Genomic DNA, 25,133 nt, shown 5'->3' on the forward strand with positions numbered 1-25,133 from the left:
TTTATTTTAAAAAATAGGAAACATATAATAAAAAATCGGTTGTTGTTATTTAAAGTAAGTAATTGCTGTGTAATTTAAATAAATTTATGCAAAATGCTAAGATCAGTCTCTTACAATTTTATTCTTTTTTAACTACAAAGTTTAGTTATAATTTATTAAATGTACATTTCATGACAAGATTCAGATTTGAGACAAGATATCAACCCTGTATTAAAGCTTAAAGTTAAAAGGCAAGACAACGGTAAGTTATAGTAGTACAATTCTGCTGAAACGAATTTTGTACAAAGATTAATGGCAAAGAAAAACATACATACAAAATAATAAATACTTACTTTCATTATATTTCAGTACAAACTTTTTTCAGAAAAATGTACTACCAATCATGTTGATATAAGTTCTGAGACATTGTGAAGAAACACTGTAAACTAATTCTAATGGCTCGATCATTGAATTTGTCAATTAAAGGAACTATTATTAAATGTGTGACGTTTTTTGATACTAAATAAATTATTAAATATAGTTACAGGTTGACATAAATAACTAGTATGTACATAATTACATTTGTCTTTCGAACGTTTCTTGACGTTCGAAGTTTCGCATGGTACACGTTTAACTGTTCATTATACAAATAATAAACTATGCTCCCATTCTATAATATAATTCAGCAATGTATCATAAAATAACTTAGTCGTAAATGGTAATAGAACTGGTATATGACTTTGTACTTTAACAATCACGTGGAAGCGCAACGAATGTATACAGAAAAACATTCTGGTGAACATATATAGACTTTCAAATCATAAATTTAACACGAGGAGCACACATTTCTCATCGAATTGTCGATGTATTTTGAATGGACACGCATATTCCTATGCAGGAAGACATGCACAAAATTGTAGCATTAAATTCTTTTATATAAAAATATACTCTGCAAAAATTTTAACAGGTCTTTTCTTTTGCATCTAAGATCTTTGAGAAGCAATGAAATAGGTCAACAAATGACAACACGCCATTAAAAGGTTTCGGCATCATCACAATCACGAGTATCATGTCCAAACACTGTAAAACAGGTAAAACAATCGTAAATGGAATTGGATAGAAATACGAAAAATTGTTAGACGGATTAGTGTGAAATATTCAGTGTATACTTAAAATGAAAACGTTGTATTAGTCTGTGTTAAGGTATTTGTCCAGTTTTTAAATAATATTTTCTAGGAATTAAAGAAGTCATTTAAAAGAGAATTTTAAACGCTTGCTTTTGTTCCTAGGAAAAAGAATATTATAGATGGATATAGAGAAAATTACAATTTGTAAAGTTTTGAAGAATAAATTCTTACTTTCGCAGTTTTCGCAGTACGGTCTTTCCACCGATGTTTTCTTCGGGGTCTTTACAACCTTTTCCGTGTCTAGAAAGTCTTGAGCTTGTCGTGGGCAATCTTCCGTTTCGTGTAAATCAAATTGTTCACAAATATCACAGAACATACGTGGCGCAGCCATTCGTTTTTCTAATGTGGTTCTAGAATTAATTAATGGATGTCATATCATTGTTATAACATAGGCTTATTTAAAAATTAAATATTACGAACTTGGTATACTCATCAGCTTCATTGGCAGGTACTCCTATTTCAAGAACTTCAACTTTACATAGTAAAGCTTCGTTTTTACGTTGCATTTCCACTATTACAGAATTTAAGAAATCTATTTGACTTTTTGCTGTTTCATATTCCTCTTTTAACTTTATCATATCAATATCTTTATCAACTGAAATTAATAATTTAGCTTTACAATAGAATTGAAAAATCAACAAAGAAGATTAATTAATCTTAAATAAATTTTACCCATATGTTGTTTCATATCACCTCCTGCTGCCTATAATATAAATGAAAATCTATATATAATATATATGTATTTGCAGCAAATTAAATAAATTGAAAATCAAGTACTTACATCGTAATTATTCTTTATGTTTTCACGAGTAAGTTTTAATTGACTCGTTGCTTCTGTCCATTTAGCAGTAATTTGTTTATTTTCTCTTTCCCTGAAATGTAAAGTCCATATAAACGTGTGAATTATTAGAAAAGTATGAAACTATTTTCTGTGTACCTACAAATTACTTTGTGCTTCTTTTAACTGTGCAGATTCCGTGGATACAAGGTTTAATTTTTCTACCAAATTTTGAATATTTTTCTCGGTTTCTTTTTCTTTAGTTTGTATGGTATTTGTTAACATCTCAATCTTCTTTTTCTGTTCTACAAGTAATCTTTCAAGAGATTCCTTACTGTCAACTAGATTTCTATTTTCTTTAATCGCCTCACTTAGTTTACTTTGCATAAGTTTAACTTCTTCATTTTGCATCTGTTCATCCATTTTTAATTTTGTCATTTGTGCATCTTCTAAGGCTTTAATTTGTGCTGTTAATTTATCGATTGTTACTTCTTTGTTATTCAAATCATTAACTTGTTTTTCTATCGTATCTTGAAGCGATTGTTGATGTTTTTGTAATTCAGAATTTTTCTGCATTGCAAATTCAAGCTCAGTTTGTTTAGCTTTCATTTCACATTCTAAAGTATTTTGTAATTTCATCACAGATTCTTCTTTGGAGCTTTTCAATTCTTTTATTATATGTTCTGATTCCTGAAGCATGTTATTTTTTACATCTAGTTCATTTTGTACAGTCTTCAACTGTGATTCTAACGTTTTTATATTTTCTTCTAATTTTAATTCTACAGATTTTAGATTATTTTCTAAAGAAATTTTTGTTTCCGTGATGTTAGATATTTCCTTTTCCTTCTTTGATAGCGTTTCTTGTAATTTTTTCATTTCCTCTACATTCTCCGTTTGTTCCCTTTGAATAGACGCAACAGTGTCATTAAGCTTCAAAATTTGTGCTTCAGTTTGTTCAGTTTCCTTTTTCATTTGTACAAGAGCATCTTCTTTGACTTTAATCGTTTCTGCAGCAACATCAAGTTTATCCCTCAATTCTTTTACTTCACTGGACATATTATCTAACGATGTAGTAAGATTTTTGTCAGTGGCTTCTTGATTAGCTATCAAAGCTTCATTCGCTTTCTGTAATTCTTCATATTTTTTTTGTAACTCATGCAGATTAGAATCTTTTTCTGTCATTAATGATTCTAATTTCGCACGGTTTGTTGCTTCAGCTTCGAGTTTTTCTGTTAATTCTTCAATTGTCCAACGATTGGCACTTTGATTAGCTTCTAACTTAGATTTGATCTTCTGCAAAGCCCTTGTTGTCTCTTGAGAAGTAGTTAATTCCGCCTTTATGTTATCAATCACTTTCTGAAGAGAAGACACCTCCTCTTTATGTGAATTTTTTAAAGTTTCATGTTGTTTTTGTAGATTAAGAATTTCCTCTTTGTTATTTTTTAGTTCATTCGAAAGATTCAATGATTCCTGAGTTCTTTCTTTAAGTTCTTCTTTAATGTAATCATTTTCTTTTATTTGTTTTTCAAGTTCTACATTTTCTGTTTCAAATCCTTTTATTTTGCTAGATAACTCCACATTCAATTTCTTCTCTTTTTCCAATTCAGATTTATTATTTTCTAATTCTGAGCGTTGTTCTTGAATTAATGTATTAGCTTTGTTTAATTCTGTTTCGATATTAATCAACTTCAACTCTAATGATTTGAGTATAGTTTCATTCTTGAATGCTTTATCTTTAAATTCATCAAGTTCTTTTTCTTTTGATCGTAAATCCTCGTTGTATTTCTTAAGTTGCTCCGATGAATCAGCAGAAGTATTTATCAAATTTGCAATATCAGCTTCCTAAATACAAAACGAATAATTAAATATTTTACATCTAAAAATTACATCTTTTAAACTTTAAATAAAGTAACTATTTACCAATTTTTCCTTTTGAGAAGTGACTTGCGACAGTTTATTTTCTGTACCAGCAACTTGTTGATTTAATTGTTCTATATTGCTTTGAAGTCCTTGGAATTCATTCTCCAGATTTGTCTTAGCTTGTTCCGATAAAGTAAGTGCATTTTGTAAATCTGAAACATAGACGACAATAATCTTAATTTAGTGATACAATTACTGAAATTTGATATTTATATGTTTTACCTAAAGTCTTTTGTGTGAGATTTTTTATTTCTTCATCTTTATTGGCAAGAATCGACTTCAATTCAAGGACATCATTTTCTAATTTACTGAGTAATAATGATTTCTGAGATATATAAGCATTTGCTTCTTCTATACATTTTGCTTTCTCTTCAATCTGACCCTGATAACGTTTAGTTAATTCTTCTATTTCAGCTGCAGTTGTTGAACGAAGTTCTGATAGTTCCTTTTCTTTCACTTTCAACTCTTCGCTTAATTTCTTCAACTGGACTGAGGAATTGGCCTCGGTAGCCATTAAGGAAGCGATATCGTGTTCCTAAAGTAGTAAAAAAATTACATTTAGTAGTAGAACATAATATTTATAGAAAGAAGTACTTACCAACTTCTGCTTTTCCTGGACTATTTTAAAACTATCATCAGCAATTTTTTCGTACTCTTGGATTTGTTTAGAAAGCAAACAATTCTTTTCTTCCATTAACTTGAGCTTTTCGTTTAGTTCTGTAAATTAATTTAAGTAATATAAGTTAAGATTACAAATTCTTTTAGTTTGGTACTTAGATATCTTGTATTATGAACATACCTTCCAGTTTCTTTAAAGCAACAGATAATTCTTCATCTTTCTTCTTATTTATATCAATTTGCGTGGATAGTTCAACCATCAGTTTTTCAGTCTCAGATATTTTTTGATCAAGCTTAGTAGAAACTTCTTTAATCTTCGAGTCTTTCATATTCAATTGTTCATTGAAAGACTCTGAAAGTTTGCTAATTTGCTTCATATTCTCAGTCTTAAGATTCTCCAATGCAACATTTTGTACTTCTAACTGTTTTTTTGATTGTAGTTCTAATTCTTCTGTTTTTGCTTTCAAAAGATTTTCCTTCTCTTCGACTATCTTATCATACTTTGACTTTAATAATTCCTTTTCACTTGTACTTTCCTTTTTAATATTTTCTATCGTTTCTGTAGCTTTTTGCAACTGCTCTTTCAAAGTATTTGTACTGTGTTCAAATTCCTTTTTCATATCTTCTATCAACGTATTCTTTTTCTCCAAATCTTTCGTCGCACGTTCTATTTCTATCCGCAAACTTGTCTCTGATTCTTTATGAACCGCGCTTTCTTGTTGATTTTCTTTCAATTTTGATTCCAATTGAGTTATTTGATTTATATACTGCTCTATAAGTATTCTTTTCTCTTGCACCTCATTCTCAAGATTATTTCTACTTTCCTCCAAAATTTTATTACGACTCTGTAAGTCTAAATCAATTCGTGATTAAAATAAATTGTACAAAATAGTACACGATAAAATCCTTTCCCAAAGTACCTTCGAGTTGCAGCGTTTCTTGAGCAGTAACATTTGAGACTTCATTGCGAAGACGAGCCAGTTCTTCTTCCGTTTCGAATAATTTGATGCTATCACGTTCAAGTTGACCGACACGTTCTCTTTCTTCCAGCAACAGCTTTTCAAGATCTTTGATCTTACTTTCATTTACAGTATTTATCACCTAACCACAAACGTACTTGTTTAGTATAATAATAAATCAATCTAAACAGACATTAACTAACACAAAGTGCATTAAGGTATACAATATCAATTTTCTATCGATGAAGTTGGTTTAGGCGAGAGTGCAATAAAATACAAAATATAATTATTTTTTGTATGCTTCAACAAGTGTAAGACATATTATTTGATTTTGCAGAATAACAATATATAACCGTGTGTAACATAATGGAATCAAAAATATACAAATTTAACACAGTATGATAAACAAAATATGAAATAAATAGATAATAATTAAATAAATAGAGTAACAAATAAATAAATAAAAAAGAATTACATTGATTCTTAAATTTATCGTACGATGACTTAATTATTTACTACGTATTAATAATTGATTCATATGAAAAGCGCAAATTTGGCGTGAAAAAAAGCAATACTGAAAATAGCAATTATGTTCATAGTGCACCGTAAAGCATGTTAATCCCGCACCTTTCTAACGGATTGTATGTAACGATTAGATAAAACTCTATTCATTACATAATACAAATTTATCTTCTTCAATCTATAATCCTTTCTTTCGTCTTTTTCTTTTATATACCCTAAGTAATTTACATACGAGCATCAAATAGTGCTAGTATAATTTCAACTCTAATATTTAATGTCAACGAAGATTTAGAATTAATTAATTGGGGAAAGCATCGAAGAGATACTGCGACATCACATATCATTTTGACAAACTTGTGATGAAATGCTAAACGATATGACTACAGTGATGGTAAGAGAAGCAGTGCAGAAAAACAGCATCAACCCCTCCTTTATCCCAAATGGCTGCCATCGGATACTCACACATTGCTCACTTCTTTCTTTCTGAAAATAAACGATAAGTTTTTTACGTTAACCCATAGCCTAGAAACAAGCTTTTGTCATATACCATACGAAATCTTTTATTTTTGGTAAATTATCTTTTTAAACTTAAATAACTTTCCAAAGTTTTAATTATATTGCTTACGAATGATTTAAGGCGGGGGGGGGGGGGATTTTTTAACACTTTATCGTTTTGAATCGAGTTACATATGTATATACCATGTATATACTAGCTTTGCCCATCACCATTTTATCTACAAGCTCCTAATGCTAGGAAAAGCATGTTAATCTAGTCCCTAATTTTAATATTCTGTGATTCTTTGAAATTTTGCCAAGCAATCGATGTATAGTTAAACATCTCAGAACAGAAGTAGAAATTTGGCAAAACAAAGTGAAACAAGAAAAAATATAAAAACCATGAACATGTTTTTCTATTCCACCTCGTGTTTTGTCGTTCGTTTAAAAGCTATTTCTAAAATTCTTCCTATAAATGTCCACACTTACCTTACGATATATCTCATATTAAATTAATATATTTTAATATATATCGTTTTATGTCTGGAATAAAAACTGTATACAGTTAAGATGTGTACCTGAATATCATCCTTGTTAACCGATTCTTCCTCGAAACGAAACAGGAGATCTTCACACTTCCTCTTCTCTTCCTCCAATTGTAAAGCAAGTGCATTTTTCTCTTCGAGTAATTTTGAAAACGCAACCTCCGCGTCAGTAACGGTTTTTTGCATTTTCTCGCGATACTAAAATTGAAATGACACTTTTCAATATCGTCATAATATTAAACGATTAAATAAACTACGCATGATAATACTACAACCTGCTCATATTCTTTTACTACTGAAATAAGCGACTGTTCTGCCTGATCTGCTTGATTTGCGGCTTTCGTAATTCGTTCACGTTCTAAATCTCGTTCTTTCCGGAGAATCTCGATCTCCTGTTGTTTCTCCTTTAACGTTTCCTAAAAATGGTGGAGATATGTATAAAAAAAAAATTGCAAATATCATTTAAATATTTATTAGGAATGCTCTATTGAAAGGATTTCTCAATGCAGCATTACAATACATATTTAATCAAGAAATTCATATCATAATCGCGCGAGTTTATATCATAATAACACTTTCTATGTTGATCATAACAGAAGCAAATATTTAATTATTGCCATCAAAACTGTGTGTCTATGTAATTATGCAAAGACCATGTTTATTCTATTCATAGTGTGCTCTTTATCTTGGCAGATTTTTGTCACCATTCTTACGTTACTCGAGAACCGGTTTTTGATGAATGCGTGAAAAGCAAACTAAGTTTGCACGATAAAAATGCAAACCGCATAGCGTTACACAGATACAGAATTTGCAACTTAAATATACATAATTATCGCTGCATACAACAACGAGGACATTGTGTCGCTAACGATAAATACACGTTGAATACTTTATCCTCAACACGAATCTCAAAAGCGTGTAAACCGAGCAGGTTGAATTATTTATTACACACTTGATTTGATGACGTTTAATTAAATAAATACGAGTCGCATCACAAATGGCAGCGAAATAAATGATTGAAGATAAATTTCACAATAATGGTAACTTAGAATGCTTTCGTTCAGTTTAAACAAATAAAGTAAAAAAAAAAAAAATTAATTTACTAGAGAAGTATATACTCATCCAGGTGGGAATGAGATTTTTAAGGAGATTAAGAGGAATGGACGGATGATTTTATTAACATCACATACAAGTATCAAAATACTTTTGTAAGCTACTTATTATGTATTATACAACTAGTGGTAACGCACTATAATATTCTAAATTCTAAATGAATCAACATGACAAATCTTAACTTTCAAATCATACTGATTATATCTGAAATTATGCAAATACATAGTCACAATACGTTTGTTAATGTATTTCTATTGTGTGCAGTGTATGAAGAATATCATCTATTATACTTCTAATTAAAAAGGGTATTGATAAGTAACCGAAATAAATGTTAGATCATAATCTCACCTGCAGGGTGATTCGTGCAGGTGTTGAGGTGCGAAAACCAGGCCGCTGGAATTATAGATGCAACAAAAAACAAAAATATATCATGCAACAGCCATACAGTTAAACCGCTTAACTCCTACCTCTTATTTACTTCTTCTTCCAATAAATAAATATATATATATCATTTTTCTCTCGATAAAAAAAAAATATATAAAGACTCTGTGAAAAGAATACTGTACGAATATATGACTTTTTTTTAAGCGTTCTATAAAGTTAAATACGCCCAAAGATTAGGAATACTGGACATCTCTTTGGATCGTAAATTAAGTTCGACTTAAACTAATCTCTAACGATCGACAATGTTATTAACAAAAACAACAGCAACGATAACAAATGTAACACACATACACATACAGATATATATATATGTGTGTGTGTGTATGTGTGTCTATATCAATCTAACAACGTCACTATAGGACTAACAAGCTAACAACTCGCAATTTCACTCGCAAACGCGTTTCAAAGCAGGTTTAAAGGAGGTGATGCTTTATTCGTACAAACTAGCAGAAACGCGTTCATTGTACTCCTTGGAATAATCAGAGAATTATTTATTCTACAAGAAAGCGTATCTAATACTTTGAATCTTAAGGTACAAATCTTAAGGTACCAAAGCAAATACACGTTTTCCAAAATTTTAAGGCCATTGCCACCATCTGTTCGAGTTTCTTTTTTTATCTTTGCAGGACCACCAAAGTAAAATTTTATTCCTTTCTTGTTTTTTTTTTTTTCTTTTCTTTTTTGTAAAGATTCAAAATTTTAGAAATACATAGAATATATAACAAAACAGCCAGATGTGTGTTCATATAGTAATGACAATTTCAATTACATATAATTACAAAATGGTGCATGATCCTAAATTTTTGAACATTAACGCGTTCGTAATACATAGACTGCGGATATTCATACAGATTCAAATTTTATTAAGGAATGGAACCTAAGTAGAAAGTTTGTACTCTAGATATCGTATACGCACATTCTGCGCATTTACGCGTTTTCAAATTTCTCACAAATGTATGAAAATCCGCGATCATCGTTCCAAATGAGAAATCTATTCTTTTAATCCCCTGATTGTTCGAGTGGAGTGGCAAATAAATTGGACAGTCAGAAATCTGCATTCTGCAGAGAAGGTACAAGCTGCAGGCGATCTTCCTCACTCTGGCACCGTGAATCTTACCCTCGCGGCGCTGGCACCAGCCTTGGTGGCTGTGCTCGCGGTGCTGACGATGCTCGACATCGAGAGCAATGACTCTCTGGAACCGGTCTTCCTCAGGGACGTGTTCAGGGCGGCGCCAGTTGGCTTGTGCACTATGCACGATGACCTTTTGCTGGACGGCGACCGGCTGACCTTGTGCGCGGGTGCGAAGAGACCGTATTTAGGTCGACACTCGAAGTACCTGAATGAATGCTAAACTGATTAGCAAAGCAGAGGCAGGAAGCAGGAGCTAATTAATTTTTTTATATTGTTTTTTCTTAAACTTTATCCTCTTTCTAAGTAACACGGAGATTTCTCTGTTGACGTGTGATTCATTTTGTTATATAATTAATGGAACTAATGGAAATTTAGTCTGATCTTTTTTCTGATCGTTTTTCAAGAGTAAAAGAGAATAGTGGTAATAAATGTCAAGGCTGTCGTCGTTATCCGTTTACATTTGTATGCAATCGAAGTTATAAATACAGTCATTGGCGTGATCGAATCGAGTTAATTAATTCGAAGTTGCAGAATCTAGGGAGAAGCTTGATCGAACAAAACGCTACTCCCACGCTGCGAATACCTGTGCCCTATTATGATCTGAATTAGACATTTCTACAGCTCAAAGTCAAAGTATCGTTCCTCTGCTTTATTTATCATAGATTAGACTTGCAGAGGTATTAAAAAATATATTTCGCTGATAAGATATATCAAAAAATAAAAGAATTCAACAAAGACAAAATCTAAAAACAAAAGAAAGATAATAAAAAGTCCAAAGAATCCAAGAAGATAATAGAAAAGTTTTTTTTCTCTTAGATTCAAGCACCAAAGTAATAAAATAATTTGTCTAATTTTCTTCGACAAACACGTTGCAAGTTAACAAGGGAATCGCGAGAAATGCGTAAATGTTAAATAACAAAATGAATCAGACGGATAAGAATAAAAATGTAAAGACTGATACATATCTCTCCGGGGCATAAAAAATTGTTAAAATGGGGAAAAATCCGTCACGCATTGATTAGGGAAGCGATGTTGGGCGACTGAAATTTTTGGTCCAGACTATAAATTTCGAATATCGATGCAGACCTCTTGTCGTTGACGGAACCATCGTTCTTTCCAATCGGCTCATCTAGTTCCACACCGCACCATTCGCCAAGTGCAAACTCTGTGATGCCGATGTACCTGAGGACACCGGTTTTGCTGCCTTGACTGGACGATACTATTACCCTGTCACCTATCCTGAGATCCCTCTGCGACACCGTGGACGATAGACTCGTCGTTGATGCGTCTGCGTGACGAGTTACAATACGTTTCTTATAATAGATGAATTTTTTTAGAGTAGAAGGATACATGCATAAAACATTAAGGTAAGATTACGTAAAACCACTTTGTCACTCAATTATCAGTCCTTGTCAGTATCTTTGTTTCAGATACTGGTGATTGGAATTAACCCTCAACTACAGTTAGAAACGAGATTCCTAATGAGTGTAAGGTTCATATAGCTATGCTACCACGAGTATTTTGAACTTAAGATGTTTTTAAAAAGATATAGAATAAATATATGAATGTTAAAATATTTCTAATATTAGTAGTAATAACGATGAAATAAGGAACACAAATGAAAAAGAAACTCGTTAACAGTTTTACAGACAATTTAATTAAAATCTGTAAACATTGAGAATTTGATGGCGAGGAATTTTTTTAAAGAAATAATATATGTGTAAGGATCGTTTAAATCTAAATCTTAGTTGAAGGTTAATCCAAAAATGCACTGTTTCTACGTTTACAATTTTTACAATTTAATCGACGATAAGAAAGTGAGGAAGCGATATCCAAATTTATTTATTAAACAGACAAAACTCGTTGCGTGGAGAATTAATTACATAAATAATCGGATATCGAAAAACCTAGACTACGCTACAATGCATAATGGAGGAGACAGTAGTACGTCGTTCTATTTGGAGAGATTAAAAATTTTAAATGTTTAGGTGATAACGCTACAGAACAGGGAATATTATACAGCATGCTATGTATTAGACACAACAATAAAACAGTCTACATGGTGCAACTTTAAGCTGTACAGCGTGCAACTGGACGTCCACTCAGAAAAGCATAAATAATTTAACAGAGAATTTTGCAGAGACCATTTCCTTACCTAAACGATCCTGAAATAATCAACGATTGTCAAATAATAGGTTGTTGCATAAATTTTGTCTGGTTCTTGATTTACATAAATAGGCAGCAATCAATGTTATAATAAATATGACAATTCCATACATGTACACTGTCTACCATAAATATTAGAACACCCAATCGTTACATTTGTTGAAAAATTTTAACCGATATATATCATCTGATTTAGAATTTTACATTATAAGGCATACGCGATATCAATGAAATAACAAACTTATAATAAAGTAACTGGAAAATAAAAGCAATAAAGAACGTTCAAGTTGTATGATGACAAATCTGGTAGCAAGAAATTTTCATCATTTTCAACCACGGAAACGAATAAACAATTTTGAGCTCGTTAAGATGCAACATACGATAAATTCAATGATCTTTATAAAAGATGCATCACGAAAGATCCACGTAGATCAATTTCGTACATCGGATTTCTGCAACATCTACTCTGGCAGATATAACTTATGCAGCAACCTAATACAACTTATACTGTACAATTTATACGATACTCTATAATGTACATCTTAAACCTACAAAATTCTCGAACAGCAAACGAACAATTCTTTTCTATTCTACGATTCTAACGAAAGGAGACACCCAAAAGAGGAAAAAGAAAAGAAACAAATTCTTTCAGATTCTTCTTGCACGGCTCTCGTTCCAAGCGTTCTCAAACAGAAAGTTCAAGCACACTACGGACGAGGAGAATATCTCTTGCAGCGTTCCTTACTTAGAGACGGAGACATGGATTTGCTTAGGCTTCCTTTCGCGCTGTCACTTGGCGACGTAGGTGTCTTTTGTATCGGTGATGATGCAGTGATGATATCGGTCAACGGTGCTCTGGTCAGTCTGGTCAATCGAGAGAATATTCCTCGCTTTGGTTCGCATTGGAAGTACCGACTGCCAGCCACGGATCCATCGTTCTTGCCTGAAGCGTCCACTCGTTCGTTAATTTTCATCGAAGATGATTTCCTCCTCGAGAATGACGATTAGAGCTTACCAATAGGTTCGTCCAGTACCACTCCAGCCCAATCTCCAGGGGCAAATTGAGTTTCGCCGATATAAGCAATGGAGCCTGGTTTCGTGCCACCGACCCATACTCGATCTCCTATTATGAAGCTGTCCGTGTCCTCCGTCAGAACCACGCTGTTATCTAATCAGGGTGGAATTAAGCGTGTTTAATTGCGCTGCTGAGTTGCTTTGCTTCGTTAGAGTTTTTTGTTCGAGCGTGTATTCTTTTCTCTTTTAATTTGTTATTTCAGGGAGGAAAATAGGTTCGTTGAGTGGATTCTCTAAATCGAGCCTTTCCTTCTGCTATAATTTTTCTCGATTCGATATTTTAGAAACGCAGTTTTTCGTTCGAGTACTTTCTTTTCGATTTATTTTAGAAAGGAAGATAAACTCGTTAAATACGAGTTCCCTTCTTTATTCTTATTTTATTTAGGGAAAGAAGGTAAACTCGTCGAATGGAATTTTTGATCAGAAATATCCTTTTTTTTCTTATTTAATTAACTCCCTTTATTACTTTAGAGGGAAAGATAAACTCGTTGAGCGGAGTTTTTAATTCGAGCGCTTCTTTTTAATAATGATGGCAAAGATTCCTGTCGGTGAAATATTCCTTTTTCTTTTAATTTTTACGTTAGTATCGGCTATAGAGTTCGTTCGTATTAGGTATCAGGCATACACGCAACAAAAGCTACACAAATTCACAGGAAAAACGATGTAATTGTATGTAATCGTTATCGCGGACCGATGCGAGAATAATCGCTCATTTTCAGAAAGATTAGTCAGGTCTAAAAGAATCTGAGGTCACGGGTGTGTTGATTTAAGTACTGCGAGAATCACAGTTTCTGGACGAATGCCAAGATAACAGAAATTCTATCGCAGTCGATGCAAGAATGAAGTCATACGAAATTCACTACTCTTTTTGCACTGCGGTGCACTCAATTATTTCTTATTATATTTTTCGTATTAAATACTTTAATAAATATTATAATTTGTTGATAGGGAAATGCGATTGGATAAAAAGTGACCAAAGAACATGGCAGGGTTAATATCTTATCATTTAAGTCTCTAAAAATTTAACGATTATTTTTTGCATTCACTGTAACAAAAACATAAAAAACTGGAAGAAGAAAAAATAGAAAAAAAATAACAAAGCACCTACCTGATCCTCTGCGCAGGCCAGCCTCGCTTAATCGACGGCCATGCGTTTCCCAGAGATGATCCATCTGGTCTGTGGTCATGCAAAACAACGCAGAACAATGCAAATCAAACGAAACAAAAAGCATGCTTTCACGGGACAAACAAGCTTCGTTTATCTTCGTTTGGTCTTCAACTCCGTCAAAGAGTTGAACGCCACAAAATACCATTTACAAAAAGGAAAAAAAAAATTATAATACTAAAGTGGATATAATGGACGTCACATTGCGTAGTGGAAGATCAAGATTCGTATCATGTGCTACGCATGATAACACAAATCGTAATACGTTTTTTTTTTTAATTGCACTTTGCTGATACGTAAGACAGGAAGTTCATTTCCTATGGGCCAAGTTATTAAGCGTAAAGTTATGTAAAACAGGGATCAACGAGGCGTGTTCAAGTACAAATCGATCGATGATGATGCTGTAAAATTTTGTATTTAAGAGTTTAATGAATGTGCAAGTAAATATATTTCAAGTTGATATTTAGATATAATAAAAATATAGTTTGAAATAATTGAAAACATATATCCGTGTATTCGAATTTCAGTAATTGAATATTTAGTAAATATTGAATAAATTAATCAACAGGAAAGTTGTTAACAAATTTTAATTACGTACAATTTGGTTATATCGAGTACTCGAATATTATCCTTTCACTATTCAATCGTATATCGTAGGTTCTTGCAATATCTCTACTTTGCTGTTTTAACTTCGTTTTGATACTTCAGAATTTTTAAAATATTCCTCTTCATTAATTTTTTGGGCAATTTCACGCTATTTATTTCGATATAAATTATTCAGTCATTGGAAGAAGATAGAATGAAAAAAGAAATATGTATCGTAGCTGTCTCGACAATAATTTAATTACAACGTAGGTCGGGCGTGTTATCTCGTAGCTCACGATCTCTTGTAGTAAAAAACTAGAGAAAAATGTCGCGATTCGCGATTTAATTAACTATTCATGAGCGATCTGTGGGCGAGCCGGTGGTAGTAGGTCGGTCGCGTGGGTAGAAGCCTCTGTTGTACGAGATCAATTCGCGATTAGAGCGAAACTATCGAACATTGGATCATGCATGCACGATACGGTTAAAGATAATTTTCCCTATGAGATTTTTCGGACATAATACTTACAATGTACGAAGATTGTACAATCTTCCGTATGATAAGAAAAATGAATATAAATAGGATGAATTTTAGAATTAGGGAAATGAATAAATAAATAGTAAAAGAAGCTGAAAGAAACGATAAAATAAGATTTCTAGAAATCCTTTCCAAATTTCTTCATTGCAATAAATTTGTGAAAAATATAGAATTTAAAATAATATAAATTAAAATTCATATTCAATAGTAAAGGAAACCTATATAGTGATAATTGTTACAATATTATATTGCAAGATAATTAGAATTATTGCATTGCAATAGTAACTAGCCGATTTGTAACAATATTATAAGATAAATCGTATAAGATATATCGTAAGATAATTAGAATTACTGTATTACAATGATAACTAATCCAAGATGAATACCATACTACCGAAGTATAAATCGGCCAAATCCTTTAAAAATCGACCATAAAAGATTACGACGCAGTTCTACTTTCCAAATACATACTATATAAAGATTGATGCATCATTATCTAACGCTTCGAGTCGTCACACGTGAGTCATTCAGAAAAAAAGTACAGAGAAGAAACCATGCAAGTCCGATGACCAATTAAGTTCAGGTAAATCCTACATATAATGAAATGGCTATATAAAGCAGTAGCCTTATTTTAATTTACTTCTAGTGACAAATATAGCAGACAAGATGCTACCAAAATAAACTTTGTATAGTGTCAAGCTCTTTGACCGGCTGACACGTGCTGTGCTTTGTGATTAGATCTGTACAAATAGTCATACGATCCAAGATACTTCGGTTCCGCATGAATGTAAGGAGACGATCCATGTGTAAACAAGATTAATAGTAGTACCGATTCGATTACTATTAAGGTCAGGTGGCAATTTGTTCCTGGAATCTGATCTAATGAACATCCCGTGTAACGCGATCTTCACAACCTCTGTGACCGATTCGATTTTCAATCACGCTCAACGAGTCACTCGCTGATGCATCCAATTTTTCTTGCGTACATGCTCTGTTGAATAATATCGAACGATGTATTCGTTGTAGAGCTTGAAGCTGCGGTTGGCAGCTTTGAAAAAGTTGCATTTTTCTGGAAATTTGAATTTTAGATCATGATTGATTTGTTAGAGACGAATTCTAATGAAAATTGTGAAAGGTCGTAAAAAAGTTTTTCAATATTTTCAGAAGATTAAATATCGTAAAAATGAAATCTACACGCTACGGTTCCTGTTTAAGAAACTTTATGCTAGATATTCTAGAAATTCCACTTTTAGATATCTTGGAGATGAATTCTAAATGGAAATTGGGAATTCATATAAACAGATTTTTCTATAATTTCACAAGTTTAAATATTATGAAACCTAAAATTTGTAGCTCCTATTTAAAAGAATAGATAATAATGTATACAGTTGAAAATCCTTCTAACATTATTATGGAAGATTATAGAATAGACAATTTTTACGCAAACCCTCCTATATTACGTATAAAATGCTTTGCATTTAAAGGAAAGAAACTTAGTTCCAACCCAATGAGGTGTACCTAGACTTTAAGTGTAATGAAATTATTTAAGAGAGTATTGGTAATGCATGCAAGAAATTATATTCTACACCTGATTAACGAGCGATGTGTAGCCATTAAAGGAGATAATGAATGCGATTCACCGTGTTGTGTTGCTGGCGCCAACAAGCTGGTGGATGAAATTCGTGAATTGATCTCAAAACCGGTTGCCACTGCCGGTATGAATATCAAAGAGGTCTAAAACAAGTAACATCCTCGGTCTCGTCCACCATATTTAGTCGATGGTGCCACGCGGTATTATTGAACATCATGAAACCATGATTACGTCAGAACGAAAGATTGTCACTTTAAAAAACTAAGCATGACCTATGAAGGAATGCTAATGGGATCTGGAGAAAAAAAAACACGTGTAAACATTTGTATGACGTGTTTGCAACGTTGGTATCTGGTATCGTACGATAACTACTCGACCAAAGAATTTTATGAATATTGATCACCGTGAACCACAAGTAGAAAGAGACATTAGGTATCAGACAGGTAATGATCTGAATGATCTACATTGAAGATAATTAATAGCAATGGGGATGAATTCTTGATGTGATCATACATGAAACATCAACTGTTAACCTTTGCCATACTAATATCTGCAATAAATTGTGAGAGAATGAGCGGATGACAAAAGATAACTTGAGGCCTTAACTGGCGGCCTTTCGATCGTTAAAGGGTTAATACATAGAAAACACCGATTTTTCTCCTATTCAAATTAATAAGGCTATTTTCAGTTCTTTAGGTTTCCGGTAAAGGGGAATCATCCATACTATAACGTTCTCAGTTTTTTAAATTCTAATAGAACATTCCAAATTTGTTCAAACCCTGAATGAACTATCCTCTATCTCAAACGCCATACGTTATTATCATGTTCTCTTAGGTAACTCCAATAAAAATATACAATTCGAAGGACATCAAAGCGCGCTCAATCTTGTTTTCCTCCTCCTTTATTAACAAAGAATCTCTTTAATGATGAATATCAGATACCAGGAAATCAGATCCACGTCTACGTTTCGATGTCAATTTGCAAATTCACATTGTTACCTTGAGCTTTTCTATCGCGTTGCGAAACCCGAGCCAAAGCGGCGCTACGCTTACGACCGATCATAGCTGCAAGGTGGACGCCGTGAAAATCCCTGCCCGAAATGGAAAGCGTGGCAAGCACGTGGGAGGAAAGACGAAACGTACGGTTGGAAATTGAGCGTACAATAAACACACGCGGATTGCATAACGCAATGTGCGTCATGCGACGATGATTGCACCGACTGCACGCGTTGCGAGTCCCTTCCTAGCTGCGGTACAACCGAGCCACTGGATGAACCAATAAGGCAAGATAGCTGCCCTCGATGCGAGACCAGGCGCTTTTGTACGAGGCTAGCGTCTCTTTCCGCTCCGCCCGCCCGTGAATAATCGAACAGACTATCTGAATCTTGCCGCTTGCGCGACTATTCTAGAACAACATCAAGGTTTGGTCTTTGATCATCAATGGATACCCTTGTAAGAAAGGTTTTAAGGTTGAAGTAACTGGTGCTTCAGAGGTCTTTAGGGGTTGTAAAGGTGGTGATGATATTTGAGCTGAAGCGATACTCGGAGAAGCCAAGGGATGATCTGGATTCTTGAGGAAATCACTTGATAATATAGAGCTTAATCTGAGAGAATCTGAGAGTTCTAAAGCAAATCTGTAGGTATATAATGATTTATGCGATGCACTTCTGAGAAATAAGAGATATGTAGGACATTTGGTAATTTAGTTGAGGATTCAAACATGTATGTTATTTAATAGTTTAAATGAGAATTTAAGGCTGAGACATTTGGTGATTTAAAATGGAGAATACTCACAGAAATAAAGATTTTGCATCTCAGTATAGTTAATTTAATTGACTGATTGATTTAATTGATTGATTGATAGAGCTATAAAGTAGAATAAGAATATGTCTGAAATATTCTCTACAACTTTCAAAAACAAATAGAGTTTCTGAAATGAATGGAGAACAGCGAATAAAGGCTTAATTAAAATCAACCCCAACAGATCCTAACAGAGAATCTCATAAAAATATCCATTAAAAATTTAAAGAAAAAGTCTATCAAACACGACCGAATTAATTGAAAAAAGCAAATTAATTAATGTCTATCGTTTAATTAGTAACATTAAAATCAAGTAGAATTCACTTTACCGTTCCAACAGATCTCTTCGACGAAACAAAGTGCTCACGGTACTCGATAACGATCTTAGTGTTTGTTAATGAGAAATCGGTATATTTACCAGATCGCTCGGACGAGATGTGTTGCGTTGAGAGGTGGAAGAACGACTCGCGAGAAGTTCGAGAAGTCGGGCTTGTAAAAGCATTCGTTCACGCACGTCTCAGGGTCTCGTGGGCGTACTCGTTTATGCGGCGTGGGGAATTAACGGCGCCCTTTATTTGTATCGTTTCCTCGACTAATATACACGTGTGCTGAGTACGAATCACATTCGACGATTCGTTATTCATATTAATTCAAGTCGATTTTATAATTATTGCCATTATAGACTATAAATACAAATGTCCACATCGACTTTTCTACTTGCTCTACTTATAAAGAACATTATGAACATAAAATAAGAGAATAAACAATATTTGTATTCTAAATGATACAAGTCATATAATATAATGATTATGAAAAGTTCAAGGAGATTTGTATAATTAGATACTATCTCCAGGTGATATTATGTTATCAAGTGAATTTCTATAACCTGTTCATACATTATGCATACAATTAAAATATGTTGCTTCTTGAAATATTTAAAAATTTTCTTCAAATTAAGTAATGTTTTACATGTAAGAGACAAGGTATATTGGACACTTAAGCTAATAAAATATTGGATAAAATCATATAATCTTTCTAAAACATGCATATACAGTGTAATATAATAAATAAATTTGCAGAAGACTCACTCATTGATGGTCTTGGAGGTGATGGTGGAACAGCTGGTCTTGGTGGTAAATTGCTACATGGTCGACCAATTTTTGAGGGTGGTCTTATTCCTGATGGTTTTGGATCAGTCATCTTTTATGTATACACTCACTGTTATATAACACTGAAACATGCAAATGAAGGGTTAATAAAATTGAAGAAAAAGTATAACATACATAAAAAAATAAAGATTCTAAAATATAGATATACATTGCTATATTTTAATAGAATATTAGTAGAGTAACAGTAGTATATAAATATTATGGTATACAAAATATCAATGGTAAAATTTTTTACGAATTACAGGATTCAATACTATATATAACAGAATAATTTTAGTTATAAATATGAAAATAATCTTAAATCATCTTAATTGCCTTTCAATTCTTTATTTATATTTAATTTTACATTGATTTTCCGAAAGAAAATACATTCGTATCGCATTCAAAATTCAAAAATCATAATCGAGAAGTCATTAAAGTACGTTGATGTCGAAATCAAAAACTTGAATTGCGCACGCACTTAAGTAAAATACGTAATAATTATGACAAATGTTTGACACTTGTTAAAAAACATAAAAATACGATCTATTACCTTCACATATAAAAATAAAACATGTTAAAATATGAATTTCATTTGAAAACGGATATTATAACGTTAAAAAAATGTCAAACGGAAAGTTAACCTCATTGAGATGAAAGTTCATTGTTTAAGAAGAAAAAAGAACAGACGTCGTACCTTACTTAAATATGACGTGATGTTTTTGGGCACAATCAATTAACATATTTTACAAGCAACAATTAAAACATCACTATATTCACGAACAAGCACCGCGAAATATTCGCACAAATTCACACGACGGTCAACGGAAAAGTGACAATTACTGACGCCAGAAGCGCTGTCACGGTCTGCTGGCGAATTAATTTGTAACTTTCTGTCAATATTCCTTGTATTTAAATGTAATTATTTATATCGATAAATCTCTCTCGTACACTGTCCGATCTTTTTTACATAATTAACATATATTTTATAATCTTTCTTATAAATGTTTTTTACGATTGATTATCACCTTTATTCACTATCTTTTTCTATTTGCAAACAACAACGTTTTCAAGTTTCATTACTGTATTATTACTGTTTGCGGTTTTCATAAAGCAATAAAGAAATATATTTTTATATTAAATAAAGATTTGAATATTAATTTAAAGCTTTCGATATAATAACCAAATTTTTCTAAAATTAATGTGACAAAATGTCTGATATTTAAATAAATTTCTTTGATTTTATCAAACGTCAAACTTCAATTGGTGATTGAAGAGTTACGTTTAACGGTACAATCACATAAACAGGTTTGAGACACTTTCGCTGAGACTGATTCTTAGAAATCAGTTTTGAGGTTAGGTTAACATAACCTAAAACATAAAAAATGACGGTTGAATTATCAGCTGTACCACTTGTTTCTTTATCCGTCCAAAGTAAATGTGTTATTTCGTCATTATTAAATCCTCCGAAAATTTTGCCTTCTGAAAATGGATTACCAAGGTAATTCAGATTTTGTTAATCTGATAAACTCTTTTTCAAAGTTTCAGTTTTTCTGTGTTAACTCTTAATAGTTAACAATTTTTATCAATTTCTCAGAGATTGGAGAGGCCTCGCACACGTTTGCAAATTAAGTGGAGAAATAATACCACTATTGACGTCGCATCCAGATCCAACTGCGTATATTTTAACAGCTTGGCAACAGCAAGAAAAAGATGTTACGCTGAAGGATTTACAGACTGCGTTGGAAGAAATTGAACGATGGGATATCTTAGATGATACATCAAAACTTTTTGGTTTGTACCAATTATAATATGTGATTATATTTTGTTACATATGTATTTGGCTTTAAATCTAAATTTCTTTTTTTCGTATTATATTAATATTACAGAGAAAGATGGTGAAAAATACCTAGAACAATTGCAAAGGTCTCGGATATCGGCTGAAGTAATTTCAAATGACATTGATGAAAAAATTCTTACTATAGGCAAGTAATATATAGTATAATGTGATACAGTTAGGTAAAGTACTCAAAAGTTACTAGATAAATATATTATTTTTTAACAGATGACATTCATAGACTAAGACAAGGATTAAAAAATCAATATTACGATGCTTTCTTATTGTATGCTGATGAAGATGTTAATTGGGCCACTGAAATGTTGGAAAAATTGGAAAATAAATATAACTTGAAGGTAAAGAGATAAAACTAATATCGTGTATGAAAAAATAATAAAATATAAATAAAATGTCTTTCAGCTTTGTGTAAAAGATCGTGATTTAATTGCTGGAGTTACATTCGAACATGAAGCCGTAATGACTTTGATAGCAGAACGCTGTAATAGACTAATTGTTCTAATATCAAACAATTTTTTAAAAAGTCCAGCAAACAAATTCTTTTTGAGTTATGCTCAAGCATTAGGCATTGGTAAGTTTTTATATCAATTCATTAAATAATGTAGATTGTATGATTTGAATCTCATATTATACTATTTATTCTAATCAGACAAACGACAAAGGAAAGTTATACCATGTTTGTATGAAAAATGCAAATTGCCACCACAGCTACAATATATGTTTGTATTAGATTATAACAGAGTGGGTTTGTATGACTTCTGGGGAAAATTAAGGGACTCTGTACAAGTTGTAAATAAAGTAGAAGAAAATACCAACATTGTTCCTGTGAAAGATTCCAGCAACTTTGATGCGAATAATGAAAGTAAAAAAGATAAAGAAAGTACAAAAGAATCTTTTGAAGTACAAAAACCTCACTTACAAAATAATAAAGAACTGCTTAATATAAAAGAGAATCCAAACATTCCTGAATTTGACAGTGTTCATAAGTTGGAAGATAATGATAATTCGAAAGATAATTTTTTACAATGGACAAAAAAGAAAATACAGTGGTCTAAAAAAGAAAATAATAGAAAGGAGTATGTACCAATCTCAGAGACTATTAGTTTACCATCTATCGGGGATCTGAATACATTGAGTACATCAACAGAGTCAATAGAAAAAAAGAATAAAATAAAATTTATAAATAAATTTGTTAAAAAAGTGCAGTTAAGAAAGATACTTGTTAAATCATAAAAGAACATATCTTATTAATGTACATCTGTTTAATATATGAAAAACAAAATTTATGTAATTATATTATATTTAGTAATAATGAAGTATATACTTGTTAAGTCTTTAATAAAATGTTTTATTATATTATGTTTATAAAATTTTTTATGCAAAATTGAATATTTTCATTCGCCAATATATCGATTTATCTTAACGTATATTTATGTATGTATGATGTATGTATAGATATAGATACTAACTACCAGAGTACCTGTTGCATATCCACGTGCTTGAAAATAACTGTCTTTTGCCTGCATGTGGGAACTCCGTATCTAAGTAGGTAAATTGCTGTGTTCATGTTATTATTTACACATAAATTAGTCACATAAAAATATACATACATTGTTTTAATCGAGTCTTTGTTCTGTGGACAGAAAGTTAGTAGATTGGATTGGTTTACTACTATTGGTTTACTGCTACAGTAGTCATCTAACCATAAATGTTTACTGTCTCAAGTAGTAGAATTCCCGCCAAGCTTTTTACATTTTGGCGCCATTAAGTGAAATTGTTTTTAATTGTGTTTTTATGTCTTTTTATGACTTAACTTTTCATTTAAGTAAAGTGCAAACAGTCTAATACAGTAAAAAGTATTTAAAACATACGTGCATCATAATTTAAGTTAAGTTAGTCAAATATTAAAAATGGTACGCCGAAAAGCTGACGCAAGGTTAGTCACAGATATATTGTGTAATCAATATTAGAAACTTCATACAGTGCAATATATTAGATAATGACGATTTTTAATGAAATCTGGACATCTGAAACCGTTTATGATAGTCTGTAGGGATTTGATTGTCGAAAAAATTATTGTAAAAAAGTCCCTAAATCGGTTCATTTGAACCTGTCATTTTCAAATGCATGAGATTCACGTGATGTATACATTACTATAAGCAACATTTTTATGTGAAATATTAACACTTAATGTTAAAATTACATCATTATAAAATTTAGTGTTATTGTTTTAGATCAATTGACAATTCGCAAACAGCACGCAGTGATAAATCTAGGGTAAGAATATTTTGAGAAAAACAGTTTCTAATCACAGCATGGCTTTATAAATTTAATGTTAATAAAAAATCTTTCTAAATAAATAAATAAGTATAAAACGTTATTATTAATTATTACATACTTTTCTTAGACTGACGTTTTAGTGGACAGACGCAAAATTCGAAAGACACAAATTTTGAAGGAAATTCGATATTTCAGAAAAAGTGTAAAATTGCTTATACCAAAACTAGCGTTTGCTCGTATAGTTAAAGAAATTATGGTAGATTTATTTCCTAGAAGTGATGTAAGCAGGTAAAGTTTATTTATTAATAAATATATATATATAATATAATATTATAATATATATATAAAATAATATAATATATAAAATAATATATAAATATTTGAATTTTGAAAGTAAATCAAAGATCTCATACTATAAATTTTATAATTTGTACATAGGGTACAACCATCTGCACTTGAAGCACTGCAAGAAGCTGTTGAAGCATATCTAGTTCAATTCTTTGAAGATTGTGTGTTATTGTCACAGCATGGAAAGCGTGTGACTCTTCAAATTCAAGATATGATTTTAATGAGACGACTCAGAGGAAGAGATGATATTATAAATAAATGAAGTAATTTCGCTATTAGGCTTGATAATTTTATTGTATATTTATAATATATTTTGTATATTTGTATATTTAATAGTACCCGATATAAATATTTTAAATATTCTACTAATTTTATTAAGGATACGAATTGTTTCATGTTATGAAAACTAGGGCATTGTTTTTACCTTTTATGAATAGTTTTATTGTATACTTAATAATTTGCATATATATCATTGGATAATACTAATTAATAAAAAAGGTGAAATAGTATTTATTGTCATATATTATGATTATATATTAAAATTGGAATATTCTTGACAAATTCAGTGTATTCTTATCCGACATAGTATGTCCATGACATTAAGAATTGTGGAGTGTTTGATAACAAATTAAACTTGTAATGGTTTGTTCAATAAAATTTATTTTATGGGAAACAAACTTTTGATAAAATTCTTACGTTTACTTTACGAAACTTTGGTAAAATATACATTTCTTGATTCTTCGGTAGGATCTTAGAATAGTACATATCGAAGCTTCGTAAGGTTCACTTCGTACGGATTTTGTTCGAATTTTCTACGTATGTAACGTAACATCAGTTATACGTGATACAGTAAAAACGGTTATTAAACAATAAAATATAGCGTAACCGGTTGTTA

General features: G+C 31.7%; 3 protein-coding genes across 11 annotated transcripts; 2 read left to right on the forward strand and 1 right to left on the reverse strand.

Annotated features, from left to right (window-relative positions):
* Nucleotides 1-102: 102 nt before the first annotated feature.
* On the reverse strand, nt 103-20,601 carry Clip-190 (Cytoplasmic linker protein 190). 8 transcript variants are annotated; one of them, XM_071999981.1, is made up of 22 exons: nt 20,453-20,601; nt 19,696-19,838; nt 14,041-14,109; nt 12,874-13,026; nt 12,604-12,801; nt 10,779-10,980; nt 9,678-9,897; nt 8,465-8,509; nt 7,279-7,419; nt 7,037-7,201; nt 6,426-6,446; nt 5,403-5,583; nt 4,664-5,335; nt 4,463-4,581; nt 4,087-4,399; nt 3,865-4,016; nt 2,108-3,786; nt 1,948-2,038; nt 1,839-1,869; nt 1,587-1,761; nt 1,338-1,516; nt 103-1,059 (listed from the first exon to the last, which is right to left on the reverse strand). In XM_071999981.1, the coding sequence occupies exons 2-22, from the start codon at nt 19,805-19,807 to the stop codon at nt 1,013-1,015; spliced, it is 4,965 nt and encodes a 1,654-aa protein (XP_071856082.1). In that variant the 5' UTR covers nt 19,808-19,838; nt 20,453-20,601; the 3' UTR covers nt 103-1,012. The 8 variants fall into 8 exon arrangements, with proteins under 8 accessions (XP_071856082.1, XP_071856083.1, XP_071856084.1 ...); XM_071999982.1 differs by lacking the exon at nt 14,041-14,109; XM_071999983.1 differs by lacking the exons at nt 19,696-19,838; nt 20,453-20,601 and adding an exon at nt 19,026-19,161.
* Nucleotides 20,602-20,922: 321 nt separating this feature from the next.
* On the forward strand, nt 20,923-22,866 carry Myd88 (myeloid differentiation primary response protein MyD88). Its single transcript, XM_071999993.1, has 6 exons — nt 20,923-21,256; nt 21,353-21,549; nt 21,645-21,740; nt 21,821-21,948; nt 22,013-22,181; nt 22,260-22,866. The coding sequence occupies exons 1-6, from the start codon at nt 21,141-21,143 to the stop codon at nt 22,841-22,843; spliced, it is 1,290 nt and encodes a 429-aa protein (XP_071856094.1). The 5' UTR covers nt 20,923-21,140; the 3' UTR covers nt 22,844-22,866.
* A 457-nt stretch (nt 22,867-23,323) lies between these two features.
* LOC139985769 (uncharacterized) lies at nt 23,324-24,577 on the forward strand. 2 transcript variants are annotated; one of them, XM_072000494.1, is made up of 4 exons: nt 23,324-23,546; nt 23,845-23,887; nt 24,018-24,178; nt 24,329-24,577. In XM_072000494.1, the coding sequence occupies exons 1-4, from the start codon at nt 23,521-23,523 to the stop codon at nt 24,498-24,500; spliced, it is 402 nt and encodes a 133-aa protein (XP_071856595.1). In that variant the 5' UTR covers nt 23,324-23,520; the 3' UTR covers nt 24,501-24,577. The 2 variants fall into 2 exon arrangements, with proteins under 2 accessions (XP_071856595.1, XP_071856596.1); XM_072000495.1 differs by lacking the exon at nt 23,324-23,546 and adding an exon at nt 23,559-23,753.
* The last annotated feature ends 556 nt before the right edge of the window (nt 24,578-25,133 follow it).

Source organism: Bombus fervidus, chromosome 3 (genome assembly GCF_041682495.2).
Source record: "Bombus fervidus isolate BK054 chromosome 3, iyBomFerv1, whole genome shotgun sequence".
NCBI classification, from domain to species: Eukaryota; Metazoa; Arthropoda; class Insecta; order Hymenoptera; family Apidae; genus Bombus; species Bombus fervidus.

Coding starts and splice junctions, on each gene's coding strand:
- Clip-190 (XM_071999975.1), bottom strand. CDS start 18,008: ATGACGCACATTGCGTTATGCAATCCGCGTGTGTTTATTGTACGCTCA. Junction 7,202..7,278: donor TAGTAAAAGAATATGAGCAG/GTTGTAGTATTA, acceptor TTTCAATTTTAG/TATCGCGAGAAAATGCAAAA. Junction 1,517..1,586: donor GAAGCTGATGAGTATACCAA/GTTCGTAATATT, acceptor AATTAATTCTAG/AACCACATTAGAAAAACGAA.
- LOC139985769 (XM_072000494.1), top strand. CDS start 23,521: ATGGTACGCCGAAAAGCTGACGCAAG. Junction 23,547..23,844: donor CGCCGAAAAGCTGACGCAAG/GTTAGTCACAGA, acceptor TTATTGTTTTAG/ATCAATTGACAATTCGCAAA. Junction 23,888..24,017: donor CACGCAGTGATAAATCTAGG/GTAAGAATATTT, acceptor TACTTTTCTTAG/ACTGACGTTTTAGTGGACAG.
- Myd88 (XM_071999993.1), top strand. CDS start 21,141: ATGACGGTTGAATTATCAGCTGTACCACTTGTTTCTTTATCCGTCCAA. Junction 21,741..21,820: donor TGAAAAAATTCTTACTATAG/GCAAGTAATATA, acceptor ATTTTTTAACAG/ATGACATTCATAGACTAAGA. Junction 21,949..22,012: donor AAAATAAATATAACTTGAAG/GTAAAGAGATAA, acceptor AATGTCTTTCAG/CTTTGTGTAAAAGATCGTGA.